The 24,973-nt window shown below is 37.3% G+C and overlaps 1 protein-coding gene across 1 annotated transcript in view; it reads right to left on the bottom strand.

Annotated features, from left to right (window-relative positions):
• MPHOSPH8 (M-phase phosphoprotein 8) overlaps nucleotides 1-24,973 on the bottom strand; it is a 55,942-nt gene that overhangs the window by 29,219 nt on the left and 1,750 nt on the right. Inside the window, exon 2 of the mRNA XM_047722836.1 lies at nucleotides 11,916-12,071. Coding sequence (XP_047578792.1) covers nucleotides 11,916-12,071 — 156 coding nt within the window. The remainder of the gene's footprint in view (nucleotides 1-11,915; nucleotides 12,072-24,973) is intronic.

Here is a 24,973-nt window from a genome sequence, read left to right as displayed (position 1 = left end):
TTCGTTAAGCATCTGCCTTCTGCTCAGGTCATGATCCCAGGATCCTGGGATCAAGACCCACACTGGGCTACTTGCTTAGCGGGAAGCCTGTTTCTCCCTCACCTTCTTGCCTGCTGCTCCCCCTGCTTCTGCTGTCTCTCACTAGCTCTCTCTGTCAAATACACAAAATCTTTAAATTAAAAAAATAAAAAAATTTAAAAACCCACATTTTTCCTATAGTGTCTAAGAAATGAACATCACTGAGGTTAACAAGATAGTGAGAGTATGGTGGAACTGGCATAACTTTTTGAATCTCCCTGAATTGCTTCATAAAAAGACAGAGCTGGGGCGCCTGGGTGGCTCAGTGGGTTAAAGTCTCTGTCTTCGGCTCAAGTCATGATCCCAGGGTCCTGGGATAGAGCCCCACATTGAGACCCACATTAGGCTCTCTGCTCTGCAGGAAGCCTGCTTCCCTTCCTCTCTCTGCCTGCCTCTCTGCCTACTTGTGATCTCTGTCTGTCAAATAAATAAATAAAATCTTTAAAAAAAAAAAAAAAGATTGACAGGTCAATCGGAGAGGAGTGGAAGGAAGGGGGCAGAAGCTGTACGTGTACAGGGTGACTGCAGGTGTCTATGGACATGTGAAGGGCTGGCCCAGGCCAGGTCCTGTGAACTATCCAAAGTATTTTCAGTGGTCTCTTCCAGGACTTCCATGACAAAACCCCAAAATGAGGAGAAACTACTGGAATTAGATTCCAAATAAAGTAGGACAGGAAAAACAGAAACAAAGAAAAGAGAAGATTCAGATTTGGGCAGGGGGAAGGTGAGGTAGGGTAAAACCAAAGCCAGGAAAAAAAAATCTCATTAAGTCTAAGGCCATATTTTTAAACTAAACCTTCATAAAAATAATAAAGGACACAGCTCAGGAGCCATTAAGTTAAAAAAAAAATATCTTGTCCTCTTCTTTTGCTTTTCAAAACATCAGAAAAAGTAATTTCATATCAATATAAATAGAAAATTAGGGTAAAATATTTTACTAAGTTGTTATAAGAAAAAAACAAACCAAGGAATAGAGTACTCTAAAACAATGAAAGCATGCCAGAAAGACATGCCTACAAAACAGTAGAGAAAATAAACAAAAATTTTGAGGCATCACACAAAAATACCAAGTCACTTAGAAGAGAAGGAAATTCAGATTCATCTTTTTTTAAAAAAAGATTATATCTATCTATTTAACAGACAGAGATCACAAGTAGGCAGAGAGGCAGGCAGAGAGAGAAAGAGAGAGAAGCAGGCTCCCTGCTGATCCCAGGACCCCGGGATCATGACCTGAGTAGAAAGCAGAGGCTTTAACACACTGAGCCACTGTGGCACCCCAGATTCATCTTTAGAGAACAGTGTTTTACTCCAGATAACAACAGAATAACACATTAAGATATTCAACAAAAGAAATTGTGAGCCAAGGAATTTATATCCTGTCAAACCAGCTTTCAGATCTAAAGACTGCAAACAACTATTATGAAATACAAGAACTCTAGGTATATTTTTGTCATGAGCCCTTCCACCATGAGGTGGTTCCAAAACCTTAGCATGCATCAGCATACTGGAGGGCTTATCAAAACACAGGCATGGGGTGCCTGTGTGCTCAGTCAGTTAAGAATCCAACTCTTGATTCTGGCTCAGGCTGTGATCTCAGGGTCATAGGATGAGCCCTGTGTTGAGCTCTGTGCTCTCCCTCCCTCTACTCTCAATCTCTAAAATTAAATAAAATCTTAAAAACAAAACAAAACACAACCCCCAACCAAGAAACCCCCAAAACATGGGCAGCCAGACCCTATCCAACAATGTGCAGCCCAGAGACTGAATTTTTAACACATTCCCAGATGAGGATAACTGATGATTCCGGCCTGGTGTCCACATTTTGAGAACGACTATGCTAAAGAAGGAGCTTCAGATAACCAATAATGACTGGTTAGACATCAAAATAAAGACAGGTAAAAACTATTAAGTAGATATTTGCTTTTAGAATTAAGACTGAATGAGGGCTATAAGAGAGTATAGTATGTAACAGTCACTAAATACTCTTGAGTAGAGCAGCTATCAAAATAATAGGGAGAGAATGGTGAGAAAATATGAAACAATACATAATATTCTTGCTGACTGCCTTATAGTTCTAACCCAAGAGTAAAGGGACAGTACTTCAAATTAGATATGGAGGTAGAGGGAACATAGTAACAACCAAATGAACCTTGTTGATCAAATTGATAACATAACCATCAGAAAGAAAAAAAAATCGATCCAAAGAACTTTTTTTTTTAAAAATATTTTACTTATTGGGGCGCCTGGGTGGCTCAGTGGGTTAAAGCCTCTGCCTTCGGCTCAGGTCATGATCTCAGGGTCCTGGGATCGAGCCCCGCATCGGGCTCTCTGCTCAGCAGGGGACCTGCTTCCTCCTCTCTCTCTCTGTCTGCCTCTGCCTACTTGTGATCTCTGTCTGTCAAGTAAATAAATAAATAAAATCTTTAAAAAAAAAAATTTTACTTATTTTACAGAGACAGAGACATTATTTATTTGACAGAGACACAGAGAGGGAACACAAGCTGGGGGTGGGGAAGCAGGCTCCCCAACGAGCAGGGAGCCTGAGGAGGGGCTCAGGGTCTAGATCCCAGGACCCTGGAATGGAGACCACAGCTGATGGGAAATACTTAACGAATGAGCCAGCCAGGCATCCCCAAAGAACTTTTGAATACTAAATATCCTCAGTGAATATGCTTATGTAGGGACAAAAAGAATTGCAAATAAATTTGGAGTTTTACAACAGAATGGATGTAGTAAACATCCATTTGTAGAACTGAGTAAATGAGTAATGTTGGTGGAAACCAGAGTTCTCACAGTAGGAAAAGGGAAACAGACTATGGCCAGGCAGAATGAGTGGAAGACCCTGAGGTCATGGACTGAAATTACAGATACCAATACAAATTTATGACTTAAACAAAATGACATATATTTTTTCCTTTAGCTCTGTCTACTTAAAGGGCCTAGAAATAATTGTATCCCAGTAGGTCCTGGTTTTTTAGCCTATCCTCCTCTACAAAGAATCAGGACTCCTTGGAGAAATGATTGATACCAGGGATGGAATAAGAAAGTACATGGTAACACTGGAACAACTTGTCAGAAGCAACAACGTGCTCAAAACAGAAAGGGAAATATCAAAAGGATACGGAGCTGCCTTGAAGGGGCTCCACCTACCCAAATTTGGGACCATTTTAGCATCAACATGAGTAACAGCAATGGAAGACTGATGAATAAAAAGATTCCATGAGTATGTACTGATACTAAAAAAAATTTCAGGGAGGGAGGAGCTGTTCTTTATAAAATACAAACAAAAAATATACTATAACAGCATTAGAAAAATCAGTACTTGTAACCAACAAAGGAATACTAATTGAGGCAAGAAGCATCAAGGTATTTTAAAATCATGGGGTGAGAGGCTGTGGGGGAACAGGAGATTCTCAGTCTCAAAGACTACTCATTATTAGATTATTTATTATTATGTTATTATTTTAAAAGGAAAAGGGTACCTTTAAAAAGAAAAGGGAAAAAATGGGCCTCACTTTGTCATACAACTGTAATTTAACACTAGCAATAATTGGAATAATTGACATATCATATATCTCTTGCCATAATGTAATTACCTATATAATGCATTTGTCAGAATGTTCACACTGAATCTAATCATCAGGAAACAAACCATCTAATTCCAACTTAGAAAAAACACTATTTGTGACTTAACACTAATTAGCATTCATCTAATTCCAATGTGAAGAACTTTCTATGAAATAACTAGCCTGGATTTTATTTTATTTTATTATTTATCAGAGAGAGCACAAGCTGGGGGAGTGGCAGGCAGAGGGAGAAGCAGACTCTCCACTGAGCAGGAAGCAGAATGTGAAGCTCCATCCCAGGATCCCGGGATCACAACCTGAGCTGAAAGCAGATGCTTAACTGAATGAGCCACGCAGGTACCCTGAACTGGTTTGGATTCTTAAAGAAAGATCCACATCATGAAAGACGAAAAACGGAAAACAGGCTATGGAACTGTTCTAGGTGAAAGGAAACCAGAAAGACACGAAACTAAATGCTCTGCATGACAGAAAGGAATAAAGGACATCCCAAGACCAACTGGGAAATCCAGATGAATGTAGATGCATCTTAGCTGCACATTAGGTTAACAATATTGCTGAGATACTGCTACTGAGAGGGCACACTGATAAATTTAAAGTTCCCTGAGTGTTAACAATGCAGGAGAATGTCTTTGTTGTCACTAAATACGAAACATATACAAAATACGAATATGCACTGAGGACTTAAAGTCTGCAACTTGCTCTCAAGTGCTTCAGTTGTCATGCTCTCACCCAAAAGCTACCTTTTTGCTTCAAGCAATTTCTGTGAAAGAGTACTTAATGACTTGTAATATTTCAATTTTCCCTCCATTCTAAAGAGTTTACAACCGACTTCCTTCATCTTAAAAATAATTTTGCCTTATTTCACTTAGCATAATCCTCTCCAGTTCCATCCATGTCAATGCAAATGGTAAGAGTAAAATAAGTCAAGCAAAGAAAGACAATATGATTATGGTTTCACTCATATGTGGAACATAAGGAATAGTGCAGAGGACCATAGGGGAAGGAAGGGAAAACTGAAGAAGAAGAAATCAGAGAGGAAGACAAACCATGACAGACTCTGGGAAACAAACTGGGGGTTACAGGAGGTGGGGGGGCAGATGGGAGGGCGTAGGTGATGGGTTTTAAGGAGAGCACATGTGGTGATGAGCACTGGGTATTACATACAACTAATGAGTCATTGAACACTACATCAAAAACTAATGATGTACTATACGTTGGCTAACTGAACAAAAAAAAAAAAAAAAAGAACAGCAGATTTTAAAATAATTTTGATCCAAAACTAAATAAACACATTCACCTATTATTTATTTATTTTTATTTATATTTTTTTAAGATTTTATTTATTTATTTGACAGAGAGATCATAAGCAGGCAGAGAGGCAGGCAGAGAGAGGAGGAAGCAGGCTCCCTGCTGAGCAGAGAGCCCGATGCGGGGCTCGATCCCAGGACCCTGACTGAGATCATGACCTGAGCCGAAGGCAGCGGCTTAACCCACTGAGCCACCCAGGCACCCCACATTCACCTATTATTTAAAAGAAAAAAAAAAAAGAAAGAAAAAAGAAAATCATTTTGCTAAAGACTGGTGTTGACCTCATTTCTAAAGTATACAGCCTGTTTTTATTTAACTGTCCCTATTGATAAAAGCGGAAAAGGTGCAGGGTGTGGTATGGGGGTGAAGAAAAAGAACAAATTTCATCTTGCTAGGTATATGACTAATATTACTTCAAAAAAATTTCAAACAATTATTTTTTCAGAATACTTACAATCATATTATTACTTGGAACACGGGAATAAACATATCCTGTATTCTCCACAAATCACCCAATCTCTACTTCCAGCCCAAATCTTTCTCTTCAACTCAGACCAGTATTTCCAATGAGAAACTGGACATCTTCACTTGGATGACAAATAAGTAACTAAAATCTAAAGTGTTCAAAACTGCATGTGTTCAAAACTGCATCTGTTCCCTAAGTAATACCACCATTTGTCTGGGTCCCCAAATGAGTAACCTTAGTCATCTCTGACTCCGCTTTTCCCTAGATCAGATCAGTTACTAAATCCTATGGAATGTACAATCAGTTCTCCCAACTATGCTACCTTAATTCAGTCTTCACCTCTCCCTGCCAGCAGTGTCTCCCCATCTCAGAACCATGACCGCAATATCTCCAGAACTCCTGCTAATAAACGCACAGGGATGAATGACAGGATTAGAAAATCACTATTTTCCACCCTCTAATGAGAGAATGGTCCTAGGCAGTGAGCAACGGCCTCCTAAAACCTACACATGCAAAGTTGGGAGTTTTCTAATGAAGGATCAGACTGAAAACACCTAATTTCAAAGATCGTATTAACCCCACTGTAAGGGAGTCAACTAAGGGAGTCAACTAAACATCATGTGCTTTCTGATGTGCAGGAGGTGAACACCACTTACAACTATCCTTGCAAAAATAATTAAACCCGAATGTAAATATAATCATGCTTCCGCATCTAGCTACCAGTTTACAAAAATATGGGGCTAGAGGAACGTGTTAAACACCACCATGCACTCAGCCAAACCCAGCATATGGGAAATTCAACAGAAAATGATGTGATTTCTTCGTCAAATAAACAACACGGAGAAGGAACTGCTTAGAGTAAGATTATTAATGATACATGTTGTATAGATCTTTTTCAAATCTCAATTTGCTTGAAAAGATTCTAGCAAACAGGGGTACCTGGGTGATTCAGTTGGTTAAGCATCCGACTCTTGATTTCAGCTCAGGTCATGATTTCGGGGTCATGGGCTCGAGCCCCACATCAGGTTCCACGGTTGTCTTGGAGCTTGCTTGGGATTCTCTCTCTCCCTCTAGTCCTCCCCCCAACCTCCTCCTCTCTCTAAAAAAAATAAATAAATAAAATAAATAAAAAAAAAATCCTAGTGAATAAAAAGGGAGAGAGGGAGCAGTGGACAGAAAAAGGAAGAATGGTGAAGTACTGGTAACAACTGACAATGGTGACATTTAAATGAGTCTCATGACACTGCCCTTTACAGGTTTGTGTGTTCAAATTTTCCTTAACTGAATTCTTTAAAAATAAGAGTCTGGACGGTATCAGACACTATATTTATTAAAAATGCTATCCCTAAATAAAAGAAAAAACCCAGAAAGGTATAAATAGTAAAGTGCTGATGAAGCAGAACAGATTGTAGATTATCTATCCATTAAAAACAAAGGGCTAGACCATATCACACATATGTATGTTAAATAGCACCTCAATTTTTAGTTTAAAATATTTGATGGGCAACAAAAAGATAAAAAGGGAACCAAATGTTAAATGATGAAAAGTATTTTAATGAACAAATAACATTTCTATGTCATGTATATTTTCTGATTAATAGCATTAAAACTATTTTTGGGAATTATTTTATTTATTTAAAAATATGTATTTATTTTAGAGAGAGAGAAAGAAAGCATGAGCAGGAGGGACAGAGGGAAAGGGAGAATCTCAAGCAGACTCCTAGCTGTGCGCAGAGCCCAATGCAGGGCTTGATTTCAAAACCCTAAGATCACGACCTGAGCTGAAACCAAGAATCAGACACTTAATTGACAGCGCCATCCAGGTGCTCTTTTTTGGGTTATTTTAGAAAACCATTTCTAATTTCTGTGATGCTTAACTTACTAAGTCCTAAGCAAACAATGCTCCCAGATTTAAGCAGAAAAAGTGACAAATCAAATATTCTTACAGATACTACTGTGGTGAAACCCCTACATAAGACAAAAATTTTGGTTACTGGGATAGATCACAATTTTCATAGACAACACATATTTGTTGCTTGTATGAACATGGACGATGAGATGAAGAAAGCAATTTTCTCCTACATACTATTTCTATATCTACAGTGAAAAGAATCATGAAAGTTTTTCAATGGCAAAACTGTTTTGCTAAAGAGGAAAAAGATCAATGACTAGTTGTATTTTTGCCATATTTCTATCCACTGATCTTACCTCAAAGAGTCACAGCAATAGACTGAATACTTAAGAGATGAGAGAATTCATGAGAAAGCTGACATCATATAGGAAATAGAAGTCAGTCTTTAAAATGTAAATTTTGAATTTTTGAATTTCAGATTCAAAATGTACCTAAAATTTTAAATTTTTTAAAAAAGATTTTATTTATTTATTAGAGAGAGAGAAACAGAGAGAGAGATCACCAGCAGGGTGGGGGGCAGAGGTCAAAGCAGACTCCCCAATGAGCAGGGAGCCTGACACTCAATTCCAGGACCCTGGGATCATGACCTGAGCTGAAGGCAGACCCTTAATCAACTAAGCCACGCAGGCACCCCTAGAATTTTAAATTATTTATAAAATAGTAAGGAACGCTTAGAAAAAAAATACTTTTTACAAGTGGAGAACTGTTTTTTTTTTAAACACTATTTTTAAGTAATCTTTACACCCAATGTAGGGCTCATACTTATAACCCCAAGATCAAGTGTTGCATACTCTACTGACTGAGCCAGCTAGGCACCCCTCAGGTGGAGAAATATCTTTCTAAAATTAAGACTGGATTCATAAGCTTAAGAATACACCTTAAACACACCAGTCTATCAGGAATCATTCTCATTCAGACCATTATCAGTAATTCTAAATCAAGAAAAAGAGCTGCAAGTAGGGTTTAACCAGAGGCTTGGTAAAGTAAAAGAGACAATAAAGCTAGTATTCTGTAAGAAAAAAACTTCTTGGGATAAGTTTTAGCAAACTTATCTTATTGCAGGAAATGCAGGAAAATAAGAAATATACTTTAGCAAGAATTCAATCAAAAAGACTAATTTTTTTGAGTAATGAGAACCTATCACTTAGTAAAACAGGTTTATTTGTGTTTGTAAGAGTGTTTTTAGGGAAAGAAATAGGGAAGGAAACAATAGGCACCCATTCCGTAAGAGTGAAGTATAATATAGCAAAAGAATTTGAGGAAAAGTCTTTACTGTGAACTCATTTGGAAAATGTTCCTTTAAAAAAAATTTAAAAGTAATGCAAATTTTTTTTTTTAAAGATTTTATTTATTTATTTGACAGAGAGAGATCACAAGTAGACAGAGAGGCAGGCAGAGAGAGAGAGAGAGAGAGGGAAGCAGGCTCCCTGCTGAGCAGAGAGCCCGATGCGGGCCTCGATCCCAGGACCCTGAGATCATGACCTGAGCCGAAGGCAGCGGCTTAACCCACTGAGCCACCCAGGCGCCCAAGTAATGCAAATTTTGCTTAGTAATTTAAAAACTGTATTTATTAAAGACCTTGCCACTATAACAAAAATTTAAAAACCAGGTAAGTCCACTACTCTGAATGGATTTCAAGTGATAGCCCAAACTGGTTAAGAATACAGCTGCCTGGGGGCGCCTGGGTGGCTCAGTGGGTTAAGCCTCTGCCTCTGGCTCAGGTCATGATCTCAGGGTCCTGGGATCGAGTCCCGCATCGGGCTCTCTGCTTGACAGGGACCCTGCTTCTCTCTCTCTCTCTCTCTGCCTGCCTGCCTCTCTGTCTACTTGTGATCTCTCTCTGTCAAATAAATAATAAATAAAATCTTTAAAAAAAAAAAAAAAGAATACAGCTGCCTGGCTCTATCATTACTAACTGGTTAACCTTAGCTATAGTTACTTATCTAAACCTCGGTTTCTCCTCTTAATCTACATAAAGTGGTGACCCAGTGTTTGGCACATATACAGTATAAGTGTTCAGTAAACACAAGCTGCCTTGTTACTGCTATTATTATTAACAACCACTATATTCAGTCAAAATTGGTTCCTAATATTGTTTTGGTTGAAACTCCAATTGTATGGAAAGAAGATAAACATTCAGTCCTTAAAATCTAGGCTTCAGTAAAGTTAGAATCTATTTCTTGTAAAAATTTTTCACCATATAGTTCTAAGTCCAAGAAGTTCTGCCAGTATTCTAAAAAAATTATTATAATTTCTAATGAAAAAGAAAACTAAAAGCAAAAGCAAAAAGTTGAGTAAGAGTTGGTTCAATTTGTAAATAGAAGCTATAAAGGAAATTTACATGAAAAAGTACAATGGGAATTATACAAGAATGGAATTCTTACAAGAATTTATAAATAAGATAAAAATAAATAAATAAATAAATAAATAAATAAGATAAATAAGAATAGGAATATATAAGAATGGGAATTCTTACAAGATTTATAAATAAATCTAATTCAATTATTTGTGGAATAAGAGGACCAAAGATAAAACAATAGACAAATCCACAGAAGGAAACCCTTACTCCAAGTTTTTGCTTCTGTTTTAATAATATCCCACTCTAACCTGTAAGGGCCTGGTTGGCCAGAGGGAGTCATTTTGTGTTTATGTAGTGAACTTAGATCGACCCCGCCCCTCCCAGAGGAACTTACTTGCAAAGCCTAGATACAAGGGCGGGTCAGGCCAGGTGAAGACATCCAATCAGTGGGGCGCGCATATATCTACTAGGGTAAATTGAAATTCAATTGGCCACCCGTGTGTTACCTAGCAGTTTTTTCTGTGTGTGGCAGACCTCGCATGACTGTGCAGTTTTCTCTGTGTATTGCAATCTCATTGGCCACCTGTGTATAGCCCGGCTAAACTACCTCTATAAAAGTTAGTCTGCGAGGCTGGGAGGGGTCGCCTCTTTGCAAGAGACGGCCCTGACCGGTCAGTTTGATTCTTGGTGTGAAATAAAGCTTTGCTTGACCTTCGCTTTGTATCAGTCTCGCTCCTTTGATTACGGACCCTAACATAGCCCACCATGAAACCTTTTTCCAAACTGCTGATGACAGAAGTTTAACTTATCTGGGGCACCTGGGTGGCTCAGTCAGTTAAGCATCACTTTTTTTTTTTTTTAAGATTTTTTATTTTTTATTTGACAGACGAGATCACAAGTAGGCAGAGAGGCAGGCAGAGAGAGGGGGAAGCAGGCTCCCCGCTGATCAGAGAGCCTGATCCGGGGGCTTGATCCCAGGACCCTGGGATCATGACCTGGGCCGAAGGCAGAGGCTTTAACCCACTAAGCCACCCAGGCACCCCAAGCCTCAGACTCTTGATTTTAGCTCAGGTCACAATCTCAGGGTCGAGAGATGAAGCTGTGTCAATTTATCGTGTAAGTGGAGCCTGCTTGGTCTCCTATCCTTTTGCCCCTCCCCCACTAGCACTCTCTCTAAGACAAATAAATAGATCTTAAAAAAAAAAGTTTAGGGGCGCCTGGGTGGCTCAGTGGGTTAAGCCTCTGCCTTCGGCTCGGGTCATGGTCTCAGGGTCCTGGGATCGAGCCCTGCATCGGGCTCTCTGCTCAGCAGTAAGCCTGCTTCCCCCTCTCTCTGCCTGCCTCTCTGCCTACTTGTGATTTCTCTCTCTCTCTCTCTGTCAAATAAATAAATAAAATCTTTAAAAAAAAAAAAAAAAGTTTAAATTATCTGAGCTCCTTGACCTCTAAATCCTTCCTTACCATCAGCAAGAGTTTACTTAAAAGCAATAAAGTAGCTAAAAACCAAAATGGGAATAGGAGAGAAAAATAAAAATCAGATCTGTGAATAATCTCTAATAGATTAAAATTTATAGCTTTATAAAATGATTTAAGATTTATTTTAATTAGCAGAAAAATCAGCCATAATACATTGATAATGCAGATAAAACATACAAATATGTACTATACCTGTAGTAACAACATGAATAGTACAAAAAAATGTTCCTAAGGTACACAAAAACAAGATGCTCATACCATGGATGAACAAAAATTTTGACATGTTTTTAACCTCCCCACTTTCACCTTACTCTTAACTAAAAGAACAATATTTAATCGGCATGTCCAAACTGTATTTATTTGTCAACTGTGATCATAGGCTGACTACAGAAGGAAGAGTTTGGCAAAATCAATGTAAACATTCTGTGAGAATCAATCGGCTGTACAGAATTTATAATACATGGAATACTATATATTTTATTACTATTTGTAATTTTTAAAAAAGACTTTATTTGAGAGAGCAAGAAAGAGAGAGAGCACAAGCAGAGGGTGAGGTGTGGGGAGGGACAGAGGGAGAGGGAGAGACAGGCTCCCCAGTGAGCAGGGAGCCAATGTGAGGCTGGATCCCAGGACTCTGGGATCATGACCTGAGCCAAAGGCAAATACTTAACTGACTGAGCCACCCAGGCACCCTATTTATAAATTCTTTACTGCACATTCCTTATGTTAGTAAAAATTATAGTAAGTTTATTATTCTGAAAAGAAGAAATATGAAATAAAACACAATACCTGAATATCCTTCTTAACTGGCTTAGCTTTGTTCTCCACAACTTTCTTCCTAAATTCAAGAAGAACTTCTTTACAGTCCTCAAGATGAATCTCAGGCTCCCAGGTATCATCATCTGATGTGTATCCTTTCCATCGAACTTTGTAAAGGATTTTACCCTGTTACAGAATTTAAAACAGCCAAATAAAGAACATTAAATTTGATAATTTAAATTATTAAATACATACATACAATCCTGAGAATATACGAATGAACTTGAAATGGAAATTAACATCATTATAAAGTATGTTCATCTCCTGAAGAAACTGATTTAAGAAAAAGTGTCACACCAAAAGTAAACAAATGAAACTCTATCAAATTAAAAAACTTGTTTACTACAAAGGAAACCAACAAAATGAAAAAGCAACCTACTGTACTGGCAAATATTTCCAAATCACGTATCTGATAATGGGTTAATAATATCCAAAACACAGAAAGAACTCATACAATTCAATAACAACAACAAAAAAATCTGCTTAAAAAATGGGCAGACTGGGGCACCTGGGTGGCTCAGTTGGTTAAGCAACTAACTGCCTTTGGCTCAGGTCTCAATCCCAGAGTCCTGGGATCAAGCCCCACATCAGGCTCCCAGCTCCATGGGGAGTGTGTTTCTCCCTCTGACCTTCTCCCCTCTCATGCTCTCTCTCACTGTCTCTCTCTCAAATAAATAAATAAATGGGCAGATCTGAATGGACATTTTTCCAAAGAAGACATACAAATGGCCAACATATATATGAAAAGATGTTCAACATCACTAATCAGGGAAAGGAAATCAAAACCACAATGAGATCTTACCTCATACCTGTTATTAATGAAAAGAAATAACAGGTATTAGCAAGGACTAGGAAAAAAGGAAAACACCTTTGCACCATTGTTGAGAATGTAAACTACTATAGCCACTACACAAAAACAGTAAAAAGCTTCCTCAAAAAATTAAAAACAAAACAAAAACAAAAAAATCTACCATATGATCCAGCAATTCCACTTCTGGGTATTTATCTGAAGAAAATAAAAACACTAACTCAAAAAGATATATGTACCCCCATTTCACTGCATCATCACTTCAATAGCCAAAAAGTAGAAATAGCCCAAGTATCCTCAATAGATGAATGAAGAAAATGCACACACACACACACACACACACACACACACAAATATTATTTGGCCATTAAAAAAAAAAGGAATCATGACACTGGCAACATGTTGGACCTCAAGAACATTATAGTAAGTAAAGTAAGCAAGAGAGAGAAAGACAAATACTGCATGATCTCAATTATGTATGGAAGGAAACAAAATAAAACAAAAACCCAAGCTCACAGAAAAACAGAAAAGACTGGAAGTTGCCAGAGGCAGGGGTTTGGGGCAGAAGAAATGGATGAAGGGGGTCAAAAGTTAAACATTTCCAATCATAAAATAAGTCATGGGGATATAATGTATAGCTTGGTGACTACAGTTCATAACACTGTACTGCATACTTAGAAGTTGCTAAGAAAGCAGATCTTAAAAGCTTTCATAACAAGTTTTATAACTATGTAAGGTGATGGATATTAACTAGACTTATTGTTATGATTTTGCAATGCATAAAAATATCGAATCATTATGTTGTATACCTGAAACTAATACTAATAGTATATAAAATTATACTTCAATTTTTAAGAAAATAAATAAACAATATTACAGATCTACTTTTCATAAATTGAAGATTGAGGTCTTTCTCTGATTACATAAGCAATGTGTAATATTTGAAAATCAATAAAAAGCAGGAAAAAACAAAAATCACCCATAGGTGATAGAAGGAACATACCCCAATATCATAAAAGCCATATACAAAAAACCCAAAGCAAATATCATCCTCAACAGGGAAAAACTGAGATCGTTTCCCCAAAGATTGAGAACACAAGAGGGATGTCCACTCTCACCACTGTTGATCAACACAGTATAGCAATCAGACAACAAAAAGAAATAAAAGGCATCCAAATTGGCAAAGACGAAATCAAGCTTTCACTCTTCTTAGATGATGTAATATTATACATTGAAAATCCAAAAGATTCTGCCCCCAAAACTGCTAGAACTCATACAGCAATTCAGCAAAGTGGTAGGATATAAAATCAATGCACAGAAGTCAGCTGCATTTCTATACACTAACAATGAGACAGAAGAGAAATCAAAGAATCGATCCCATTTACAATTGGACCAAAAACCATAAGATACCTAGGAATAAACCTAACCAACAAGGTAAAAGATCTGTATTCTGAAAACTTCCATAAGAACACTTATGAAAGAAACTGAGGAAGACAGGGAGAAATGGAAAAACATTCCGTGCTCATGGATTGGAAGAAAAATATTATTAAAATGACTCTGCTACCCAAAGCAATCTGCACATTCAATGCAATCCCTATCAAAATACCATCAATGTCTTTCACAGAGCTGGAACAAACAATCCTAAAATTAACTAGAAAAGACCCCAAATCGCCAGGGAATGTTGAAAAAGAAAACCAATGCTAAGGGTAACAAAATCCTGGCCATCAAGCTGTATTACAGAGCTGTAATCATCAAGACAGTTTTGTACTGATACAAAAACAGACACGTAGGATCAATGGAATAGAATAGGGAACCCAGAAATGGACCCTCAACTCTGTGGTCAACTAACCTTTGCCAAAGCAGGAAACAATATCCAATAAAAAAAAAAAAATAAATGTAACAAAACAAAACAAAACAGTCTCTTCAGCAAATGGTGCTGGGAAAACGGGACAGCCACATGCAGAAGAATGAAACTAGACCACATCTTACACCATACACAAAAATCTGAAATGGGTGAAAGATCTAAATGTGAGACAGGAATCCATCAGAATCCTAGAGGAGAACACAGACAGCAACCTCTTCGACCTCAGGTGCAGAAACTTCTTACTAGAGATGTCTCCAGAGGCAAGGGAAACAAAAGCAAAAATGAATTATTGGGACTTCATCAAATAAAAAGCTTTCCTTTTGTAGAGCAAAGGAAACAATCAACAAAACTAAAAGCCTACAGAATGGGAGAATGTATCTGCAAATGTCTTATGAGATAAAGGGCTATAAAAATCTGTAAATACTTATCAAACTCACACCCAAAAAACAAATAATCCAATCAAGAAGTGAGCAGAAGACACGAACAAACATTTCTCCAAAGAAGACATACAAATGGCCAACAGACACATGAAAAAATGATCCACATCACTCAGCATCAGGGAAATACAAATCAAAATCACACTGAGATACCACCTCACACCAGTCAGAATGGCTAAAATTAACAGCTCAGGAAACAACAGATGTTGGCAAGGATGCAGAGAAAGGGGAACCCTCTTACATTGTTGGTGGGAATGCAAACTGGTGCTACTACTCTGGAAAACAGTATGAAACTTCCTCAAAAAGTTAAAAATAGAACTACCATATGACCCAGCAACTGCACTACTAGGTATTTACCCAAAGGATACAAACAGTGATTCGAAGGGGGCACCTGCACCCTAATGTTTATAGCAGCAATGTCCACAATAGCCAAACCATGGAAAGAGCCCATATGCCCATCAACAGATGAATGGATCACAAAGACAGATCTCTCTCTCTCTCTCTCTCTCTCTCACACACACACACACACACGCACACGCGCACGCGCTCGGAATATTAGTCAGCCATCAAAAAGAAGAAAATCTTGCCACTTGCAATGATGTGAGGGAACTAGAGGGTATTATGCTAAGTGAAATAAGTCAGTCAGAGAAAGACAATTATCATACAATTTTACTCATATATAGAATTTGACAGATGACAGAAGGGAGGGAAAAATAAAGTAAGACAAAATCAGAGACGGAGACAAATCATGAGAGGCTCTTAATGATAGGAAACGAACCAAGGGTTGTTGGAGGGAACAGGATGTGGGTAGGCAGATGGAACAACTGGGTAATGGGCATTAAGGCGGGCACTTGATGTAATGAGCACTGGGTGTTATATGCAACTGATGAATCACTAAACTCTACCTCTGAAACTAATAATATACTATATGTTAAGCTGATTTTAAATAAAATTTTTAAAATATAAAATTTTTAAAAATCACCCATAGATATTGATGACAATTTGATCTACTTCCTTCACCTTTACATTTACAAATGTAATGACAAATATGTATTTTACATATATTGTTTAAAACACTGGTATAGGGGCGCCTGGGTGGCTCAGTGGGTTGGGCCGCTGCCTTCGGCTCAGGTCATGATCCCAGGTCCTGGGTTCGAGCCCCGCATCGGGCTTTCTGCTCAGCGGGGAGCCTGCTTCCTCCTCTCTCTCTGCCTGCCTCTCTGCTTACTTGTGATTTCTCTCTGTCAAATAAATAAATAAAATCTTTAAAAAAAAAAAAAAACACTGGTATAATACTATTATTTTACCTTGTTTTCTTCACTTAGATATGGAACAATTCTTATTTTAGTATTTTTCAAAAACATGATTTTTACCAATGGTTCTAAATACAATAAGAAATACAACAAAAACTGTCCCTTTGGAAACCAAGGATTGTTTTGTTTCTGATTTTTGTTTTCATAACCAAAGCTGTTATATACTTGTGCATCTTTGATCAGACTGCTAGAATAAATTCCCCAAAGAGAGATCAATGAGATTAAATAATAAAGCCACCTAAAACACTGTTAAAACACACTGCCAGAAAACACATTCCCAGAAAAGATGCTCTAATTTACATTTCCACCAGATAAAAGACCTCATCTCTGTGTATCAGAGGCCAGCAAACTATAGCAGGGCCTGCCACCTATTTTGGTTTGGTCATCCTGTGAGCTAAAAATGCTTTTACATTTTTAATTGGTGGAAAACAAATCAAAAGAAGAATTACATTTGCATCAAGCGCTTTATAATGTCATGCATGGATTAAATCTTGGGAGTTATTAGTCTTTTAATCTTTACAACAACCCTGTGGAGTACTAATACTCATTGTATAAAGAAGGAAACTGAAGCTTCTAGATAAGTAACTGGTAAAAATTATACAACTAAAGAGTAATTCAGCTGAAAGTAAAACCCAAGGGCACTTAACCAGCTTCTGCATATATCCAACACTGTGAGGACAGTGTGTAAAATGTCAAAGGTGGATGCAGGTAACACATTCTAGTGCACAGCATGGAGCCTACTTAAAAATAACGTGCACATACTCTTAGCTGATATAAGCACTGTCCCCTCACCTTGTTATATAACTAAACCATAAAATTATATCAATTTAGGCTTAGTTATTATTTTAAAATCATGAGGATTTTCAGGATTGTCTTTAAAAGTTAGGAATCTGGGTGCCTGGGTCGCCCAGTTGGTTAAGCGACTGCCTTCAGCTCAGGTCATGATCCTGGAGCCCCAGTCAGGAGTCCCACATCAGGCTCCCTACTCAGCGGGGAGTCTGCTTCTCCCTCTCACCTTCCCCTTTCTCATGCTCTCTCCTGCTCTTTCTCTCTCAAATAAATAAATAAAATCTTGAAAAATATAAAAAGTTGAGAATCTAAGTCCACTTTTCCCATTATTTCTTAGTTTCCAATCCTACTAGGTGCTGATGTTGGTCTTTCTATAAGTGACAGAATGATTAAAAGGCAGTGTAGGCATGTTGAAGGGTAAAAGCAGAGGGAGTAGCAACTGGCTTTGGTTTGGAAAGCTTACTGACTCAGTGGTTGTATGAATAAAATCAGGTAGGTGTTAAGTAAGTAAGCTAGAATGGTGCTCTGCAGTTCATGTGGAAAACTATTTCATATATTCTTGCTTCTCAGTCAGATTGGGTATTGAGCAGAAAACATAAACAAGAAATTTGGAGAAGCAAAAATGTGGAATATGTATGATTAAGATTTGATAGCCATAAAACATTAAAAAGAAAAATTCTTATAAATGAGTGAGAAAATGGGCAAAAGATAAATAGCTAATTTTAAAACTGTTTATTGTAGTTTCATGTTTTTTGGTGTATGTACCTTAAAATTTGCCATTTTAACCATTTTTAAGGGTAAATTCATAGAGACAGAAATGGCATTAAGTACATTCACAGAGACATGCAGTTATCATGTCTGTCTATCTGTAGAACTTTTTCATCTTTCCAAATTGACTCCGTCCCTATTAAACAATAATTCCCCTTCCTCTGGACCCCCGTAATCCATCATTCTACTTTCTGTCTCTGTGAATTTACTTATTCTGTGTACTTTATGTTAAGTGGACTCATACAATATATGTTCTTCTGCTTCTGGCTTATTTCATCTACCAGAATGTTTTCAGGGTTCATCCATGTTTTAAAATGTGTTAGAATTTCCTTCCCTTTTAAGACTGAAAAATATTTCATTGTGTATATACACCACATTTGTTTATCCATTCACCTGTTGATAAACACTTAGGTTGTTCCCATTTATTGGCTACCGTGAACAATGCTCTATTGGACATGGTTGAACAAATAACTGTTTGAATTCCTGTTTTCAGTTCTTTTGGGTATATATCAAACAAAGGTGTGGAATTGCTGCGCCATCAGGTAATTCTGTTTAACTTTTTGAAGAATAGCCAACTGCATAATATCTTTACCATTTTACATTTCTACCAGTGTAAGAAGGATCTATTCTCTCCACATTTTCAAAAATAGTTGTTTTCCATGTTTTTGTTTTATTATAGCCATCTAGTAACTGATGTGAGGTAGTATCTCATGGTTTTGATGTGCATTTCCCTAAGAACTAAGGATGTGGAGCATCTTTTCATATGCTTATTGGCCATTTGTGTATCTTTAGAGAAATTTTTATCAAATCCTTTGCCCATTTTTAAGTAGGTTGTCTTGTTTTTGAATTATAGGAGTTATTAATATATTATGGATATTAATCCCTTGTCAGATGTGATTTGCAATATTTTCTTCAGTTCTGCGGGTTGCCTTTTCACTATGCTGATACTGTTCTTCGATGCACAAAATGTTTATTTTGATGAAGTCCTTTTACCTATTTTGTGTGTGTGTGTGTTTCTGGAGTTATATCCAAGGTTGCATTGTCAAATCCAAGGTCCGGAAAGATTTACCCCTGTTTCCTTCTAAGAATTTTAGGGTTCTACCTCTTAAATTTAGGTCTTTCATTCAATTTGAGCTAATCTTTGTATAAGGTGTGAGATAGGGTCCAGCTTTTCTTTTTTACATGTGGAAATCCAGTTATTTCAGCACTATTTGTTTCACTATTAACTGGACTTGATACCCATTATGAAAAACCAACAGGCCATAGATGTTTGGATTCATTTTTGGATTTTCTATGTCTGTCCTTATGTCAGTACCATACTGCTTTGATCATGAAACTCTGTAGTAAGTTTGCAAGTCTTTTACCCTATTGGTTAAATTTATTCTTAAGTATTTTGTTCTTTTAGGGGTATCTGGGTGGCTTAGTCAGTTAAGCATCTGCTTTCAGCTTTGGTCATGATCTCAGGGTCCTAGGATCGAGCCCCACGTCAGGCTCCCTGTTCAGTGGCAAGTTTGCTTCTCCCTCTCCCTCTGTGATCTCACTCTCTCTCAAATGAATAAATATGTTTTCTTAAAGATTTTGTTTATTTATTAGAGATAGAAAGCACAAATAGGCAGACTTAGGGAATTTAGGGGCTCCAACATCCAATTATAGGAGTCCCAGAAAAAGAGAAAGAAAAAGGGGCAGAAAATTTATTTAATGAAATAATGTCTGAAAACTTCCTTAGTTTAGAAAGGAAACTGAAATCCAGATCAAGAAGGCACAAAGAATTCCAATCAAAGTCAACAAAGCAGATGCACACCAAGACATATTGCAATTAAATCTGCAAAATATAGTGATAAAAAAAAATCATAAAAGCAGCAAAACTTAAAAGGGAAAGCCCATAAGCCTAAGAGGAGATTTTTCAGCAGAACTTGGCAAGGAAAAGGAAAAGGAAAGGAGTAGCATGATATATTCAGTGGCTGAATGGGAAAAATCTGCAGCCAAGAATACTCTATCTAACAAGGCTATCATTCACAGAGAGATCCAAACAAAAAATAAAGGCATTTGTGACCCTTAAACTAGCCCTGCAAGAAATATAAAAGGGGAATCTTAGAGTAGAAAGGAGAGAACAAAAATGACAGTATAAAGGTATGAAATACAAAAGCAGTAAAAATGAATATTTCTGTAAAAAATCAGCTAGGGAAGTCAGACACACACATAAAGGATATAAAATATGCTAACATATACCTAAAAATGTGGACAGGAGAGAAGAATTGGTTCAAACTTAAACAACTACCACCTTAATATAGACTGCCATATACAGAAGATGCTATATATAAACCTAATGGCAAGTTAAAAACAGACCTTTCTTATGATCTAGCAATCTCACTAAAGGGTGCTTACCCAAAGAATACAAGAACACTAATTCAAAGGGATGCATGCACCCCAATGTTTGCAGACTGCTGTGTCCATCAACTGATGAATGGATAAAGAAGATGCTGTGTCCATCAACGGATGAATGGATAAAGATGAATGGATAAAGACGTATTATTCAGCCATATAGAGAATGAAATCTTGCCATTTGTGATGACATAGATGGAGCCAGAGAGAATAATGCTAAGCAAAATAAATTACAGAAGACAAATATCATCTGACTTCACCCATATGCAGAATTTAACAAAGAAAACAAACAAGCAAAGGGAAAAAAATAAAAGAGAGAGATTGAGACAAATCAAGAAAGCGACTATTACAGAGAACAAACTGATGATTACCAGAGGGGAGAATGGTGGGGGGACCGATTAAACAGGTGATGGGCATTAAGGAATGCACTGGTGATGAGCACAGTGAGGTGTATGGAAGTGTTAAGTAACTATACTGTATGCCTGAAACAATATCAGACTATGCTGGAATTAAAATTAAAACTGGAGGGGAAAAAAGTCCTTTTTGGATTGTGTATTACCTGTATATAGAAACACAACCTTTTATTATGTTAAATTCTTGTACCCTTGAAGTTTGCTGAATTCATTTATTACATCTAGTCATTTTCTTGTAATTCTTTGGAATTTTCTATATAGAGAATCATGTCATCTGTGAATATAGTTTTACTTCTTCCTTTCTAACTTGAATGCGCTTTACATCTTTTTATCTAATTGCTCTCTCTAGAACTTACAGTACAGTACAGTGCTGAACAGCAGTGGTGAAAGTGGGTGCATTACAGGTAATTTTTTAAAGAAAAAGTGTGAATGGCTTAATAATAATTCTGTAACTGGTTACAGAGCCAAAGTCAGAAGACTTCAGTAAACTGCTATATAGCAAATATTTTATACTTCATCAGTTGAAAGGGAAAATTAGGTTTCAAAGTTCATCCTAAAAGTCCTTCCTCTCTCAATGACAGTGATCTTCCCTCTTGCCCCACTTGGGGCCTGAACTCATGACCCTGAGATCAAGACCTGAGCTGAGATCCAGAGTCCAACTGCTTAACTGACTGAGCCACCCAGGCTTTAGTGTTGCTTTAAAAAGTGACAGAGGTGCCTGGGTGGCTCAGTCAGTTAAGCATCTGCCTTCAGCTCAGGTCATGATCTCAAAGTCCTGGTATCAAGTCCCGCATCAGCTCCCTGCTCAGCAGGGAGTCAGCTTCTCCCTCTCCCTCCGTACTCTCTCTAGCTCTCTCTCAAGTCAATAAATAAAATCTTTAAAAATAAATAAATTTAAAAATAAAATTGACGGGCGCCTGGGTGGCTCAGTGGGTTAAGCCGCTGCCTTCGGCTCAGGTCATGATCTCAGGGTCCTGGGATCGAGTCCCGCATCGGGCTCTCTGCTCGGCGGAGAGCCTGCTTCCTCCTCTCTCTCTCTCTCTGCCTGCCTCTCTGCCTACTTGTGATCTCTCTCTGTGAAATAAATAAATAAAATCTTTAAAAAAATAAAAAATAAAAAAAAAATAAAATTGACAAGGAACACATCATAAAAAATGCCGGTTACAATGATCAATAATAGGGGCACCTGGGTGGCTCAGTCATTAACCATCTGCCTTTGGCTCAGGTCATGATCCCAGAGTGCTGGGATCAAGCCCCCCATCAGGCTCTCTGATCAGCAGGAAGCCTGCTTATCCCTCTCCCACTCCCCCTGCTTGTGTTCCCTCTCTTGCTGTATCTCTCTCTGTCAAATAATAAATAAAATCTTAAAATCTAAAAACAATCTATAATATTAGGAGTATGAAATTGAGAACAGCTCATGCATGCAAATTATTCTCAAATTAGTTTCCCATATTTCCAGTTTCAACTTCCTAAGTAATGGCTGATTTGCTTGTTGGCAACTATTTTATAGGTTTTTTTAAAGATTTTTTTTTTTAATTAATTTATTTATTTGACAGACAGAGATCACAAGTAGGCAGAGAGGCAGGCAGAGAGAGAGAGAGAGAGGGAAGCAGGCTCCCCGCTGAGCAGAGAACCCGATGCGGGGCTCGATCCCAGGACCCTGAGATCATGACCTGAGCTGAAGGCAGAGGCTTTAACCCACTGAGCCACCCAGGCGCCCCATTTTATAGGTTTTAAATAACCCAATTAATCAAACAAATATTCAGTGTGAAACAATATAAGAATACGTGTCAGTTTAAATAAAAAATTCTTTTAAAGCACATAAAATATTTACTAATACTCTCAATGTTTGGAAATTAAGCAATATATTTGCACATAATTTGTAGAAATTGGAAAATATTTTTACCTGAATGAAAACACAGTATAAACATAATTTATGAGCTATAGCTAACCTAAGATTAGAGGTATATGATTTGAGAGAGCCTGGCTGGCTCAGCTGGTGGAACAGTTGGTGGGACAGTAAAATTCCTGATCTCAGGATTTTAAGCTTAAGCCCCAAGATGAATGTGGAAATTACTAAAAAAGAAGAAGAAGAAGAAGACAAAGAAGAGGAGGAGGAAGAAAAAGAAAAAAAAAAAAAAAAAAGGCTGAAAACAACTATGTATCCACCTCAAGATGCTGGAAAAAGGCACATAAAGATTAAAGAAAGAAAACAAAGAAAAAGCCAAAATTGATTAAAAAAACAAATACAAACATTAAAAAAGTAACATCACAACCAACTCTGGTTTATTCTGTGAATACAAAATTGATTTGACTTAGAAAATCAATATAATTTACCATATTAATGGAATAAAAGAGAAAAATTACGTGATCATCTAGATAGATGCAGAAAAAAATTTAATAAAATTCAACATCCATTCAAAAAAGTATTTAGCAACTAGAGTGCCTGGAAGGCTCAACTGGTTAAGTGTCTAACTCTTGATTTCGTCTCAGGTCATGATCATAGGGTGGTGAAATCAAGCCCTGTGTAGGTATGGCTCCCCACTCAGTGTGGCATCTGCTCGTGAATCTCTCTTCCTATGCCTCTCCTCCCACCCTCCTACATCCCAGGACTCACTCTCCCTCTCTAAAATAATAAATAAATAAATAAATCATTTTTTAAAAATCTGACAAAAATATTGTTGAGGGAAAAAAAGCACACACACAAAAAACAAATATTGTGAGATTCTGTTTGAACGAAAGAAAAAAATCTGGTAAAACTACACTCAAGTCTCAGAGAATGCATCCTTAGGCAGAAAAATTACAAAGAAAAGCAAGAAAGCTATTACCATATAATAATCCAGGACAGTGATTTTGGGGGATGGAAGAGGATACTGATGAGAAAGTTGAATCAAAAGAGGTTTCCAGGGGCGCCTGGGTGGCTCAGTGGGTTAAAGCCTCTGCCTTCAGCTCAGGTCATGATCTCAGGGTCCTGGGATGGAGCCCCACATCGGGCTCTCTGCTCAGCAGGGTGCCTGCTTCCCGACCCCCTGCCTCTCTGCCTACTTGTGATCTCTGTCAAATAAATAAATAAAATATTAAAAACAAAAAACAAACAAACAAAAACAAAAGAGGTTTCCAGGGCTGGCAGTCTAATATTTCCTGACTTGGATGGAGGTTACACAGGCGTTGGCTTTGTGATAATTTACGAAGTTTTATAATTAAAATATTTATTTGTACCGTAAAAAAAAAGTCAAATCAAATTCCCATAAATAGTAAAAGTACTAGCTTTTTATTATGTAAAAATGACTCCAATTCAAAATTGAAGCCAATACTTCAAGATCTGTCAGATTCATTTAATTGTTCTGAAAACATACAAAAAATATATTTAGCAATAAACTAAAGAAAGAGCATGGCTAATATATAAATTTAGAATTAATGCTATTCCTCCAAGCCAACACTCATCATTATGATTATCTTAGTCAATAAGAGAATACCACAGTCTGGTGGCTTATGAACAACAGAAATATCAAAGACCTTAAGACTACAAGGAGGCGAAACAAACTCTATAAGACCCTTAAGTTTTTCAACTGGCTGGCTCACTTAGCCAATATAGATATAGTTCACAGAACCGATATAGTTCTGTTCTGCTGAGCTAATACTTTTCATCTTATAAATCACTCATTCTCAAGAGCACCTAAAAATACAAGGCCCTGAGAACTAGAATTTTCACCCAACTTCACATCACTAAAGTGATATAAATAACCCTCCTTTATTGCTTTAAACACTTAAGCTTCATAGTTTCATCCGCTTTTGACTAGAATATATGAGACTTTGGGTACAGCGCCTATAATTTTTGGGACAAGGAATATTAAATATTGTATGAATTTAACTACATTGGAATTAAAATAAATTTAAAAAAGAAAAAAGTATACCAATAGATGAATCATCTTAATTCTAAACATATTACTCCTCTAACCAAATATTTTTCTAAATATTTTCTATGTGCCAAGCACTGTGTTAACTGCAGAGAATACAAAACAGTCCAAGATTGGCTCTACTCTCATCTCAACATGCTTTTGTAATATATTTGGGAAAATTACACCAAATAAAGTTCCTATCTTTGCTGAATTGCAACTAATAATAATATTAATGGCACTAGATTTCAATTATTTATTCCCAATAGACAGACTCTTCAGTGTCAGCAACTGTGTGTGCTACAATTCATCTCTATATGCTCAGGACCTAACACTGCACATAGCACACAGCATGTGA

Source organism: Lutra lutra, chromosome 3 (genome assembly GCF_902655055.1).
Source record: "Lutra lutra chromosome 3, mLutLut1.2, whole genome shotgun sequence".
NCBI classification, from domain to species: Eukaryota; Metazoa; Chordata; class Mammalia; order Carnivora; family Mustelidae; genus Lutra; species Lutra lutra.
The sequence above is the reverse complement of the archived record's forward strand: the minus strand, read 5'-3'. Positions and strand labels throughout refer to the sequence as shown.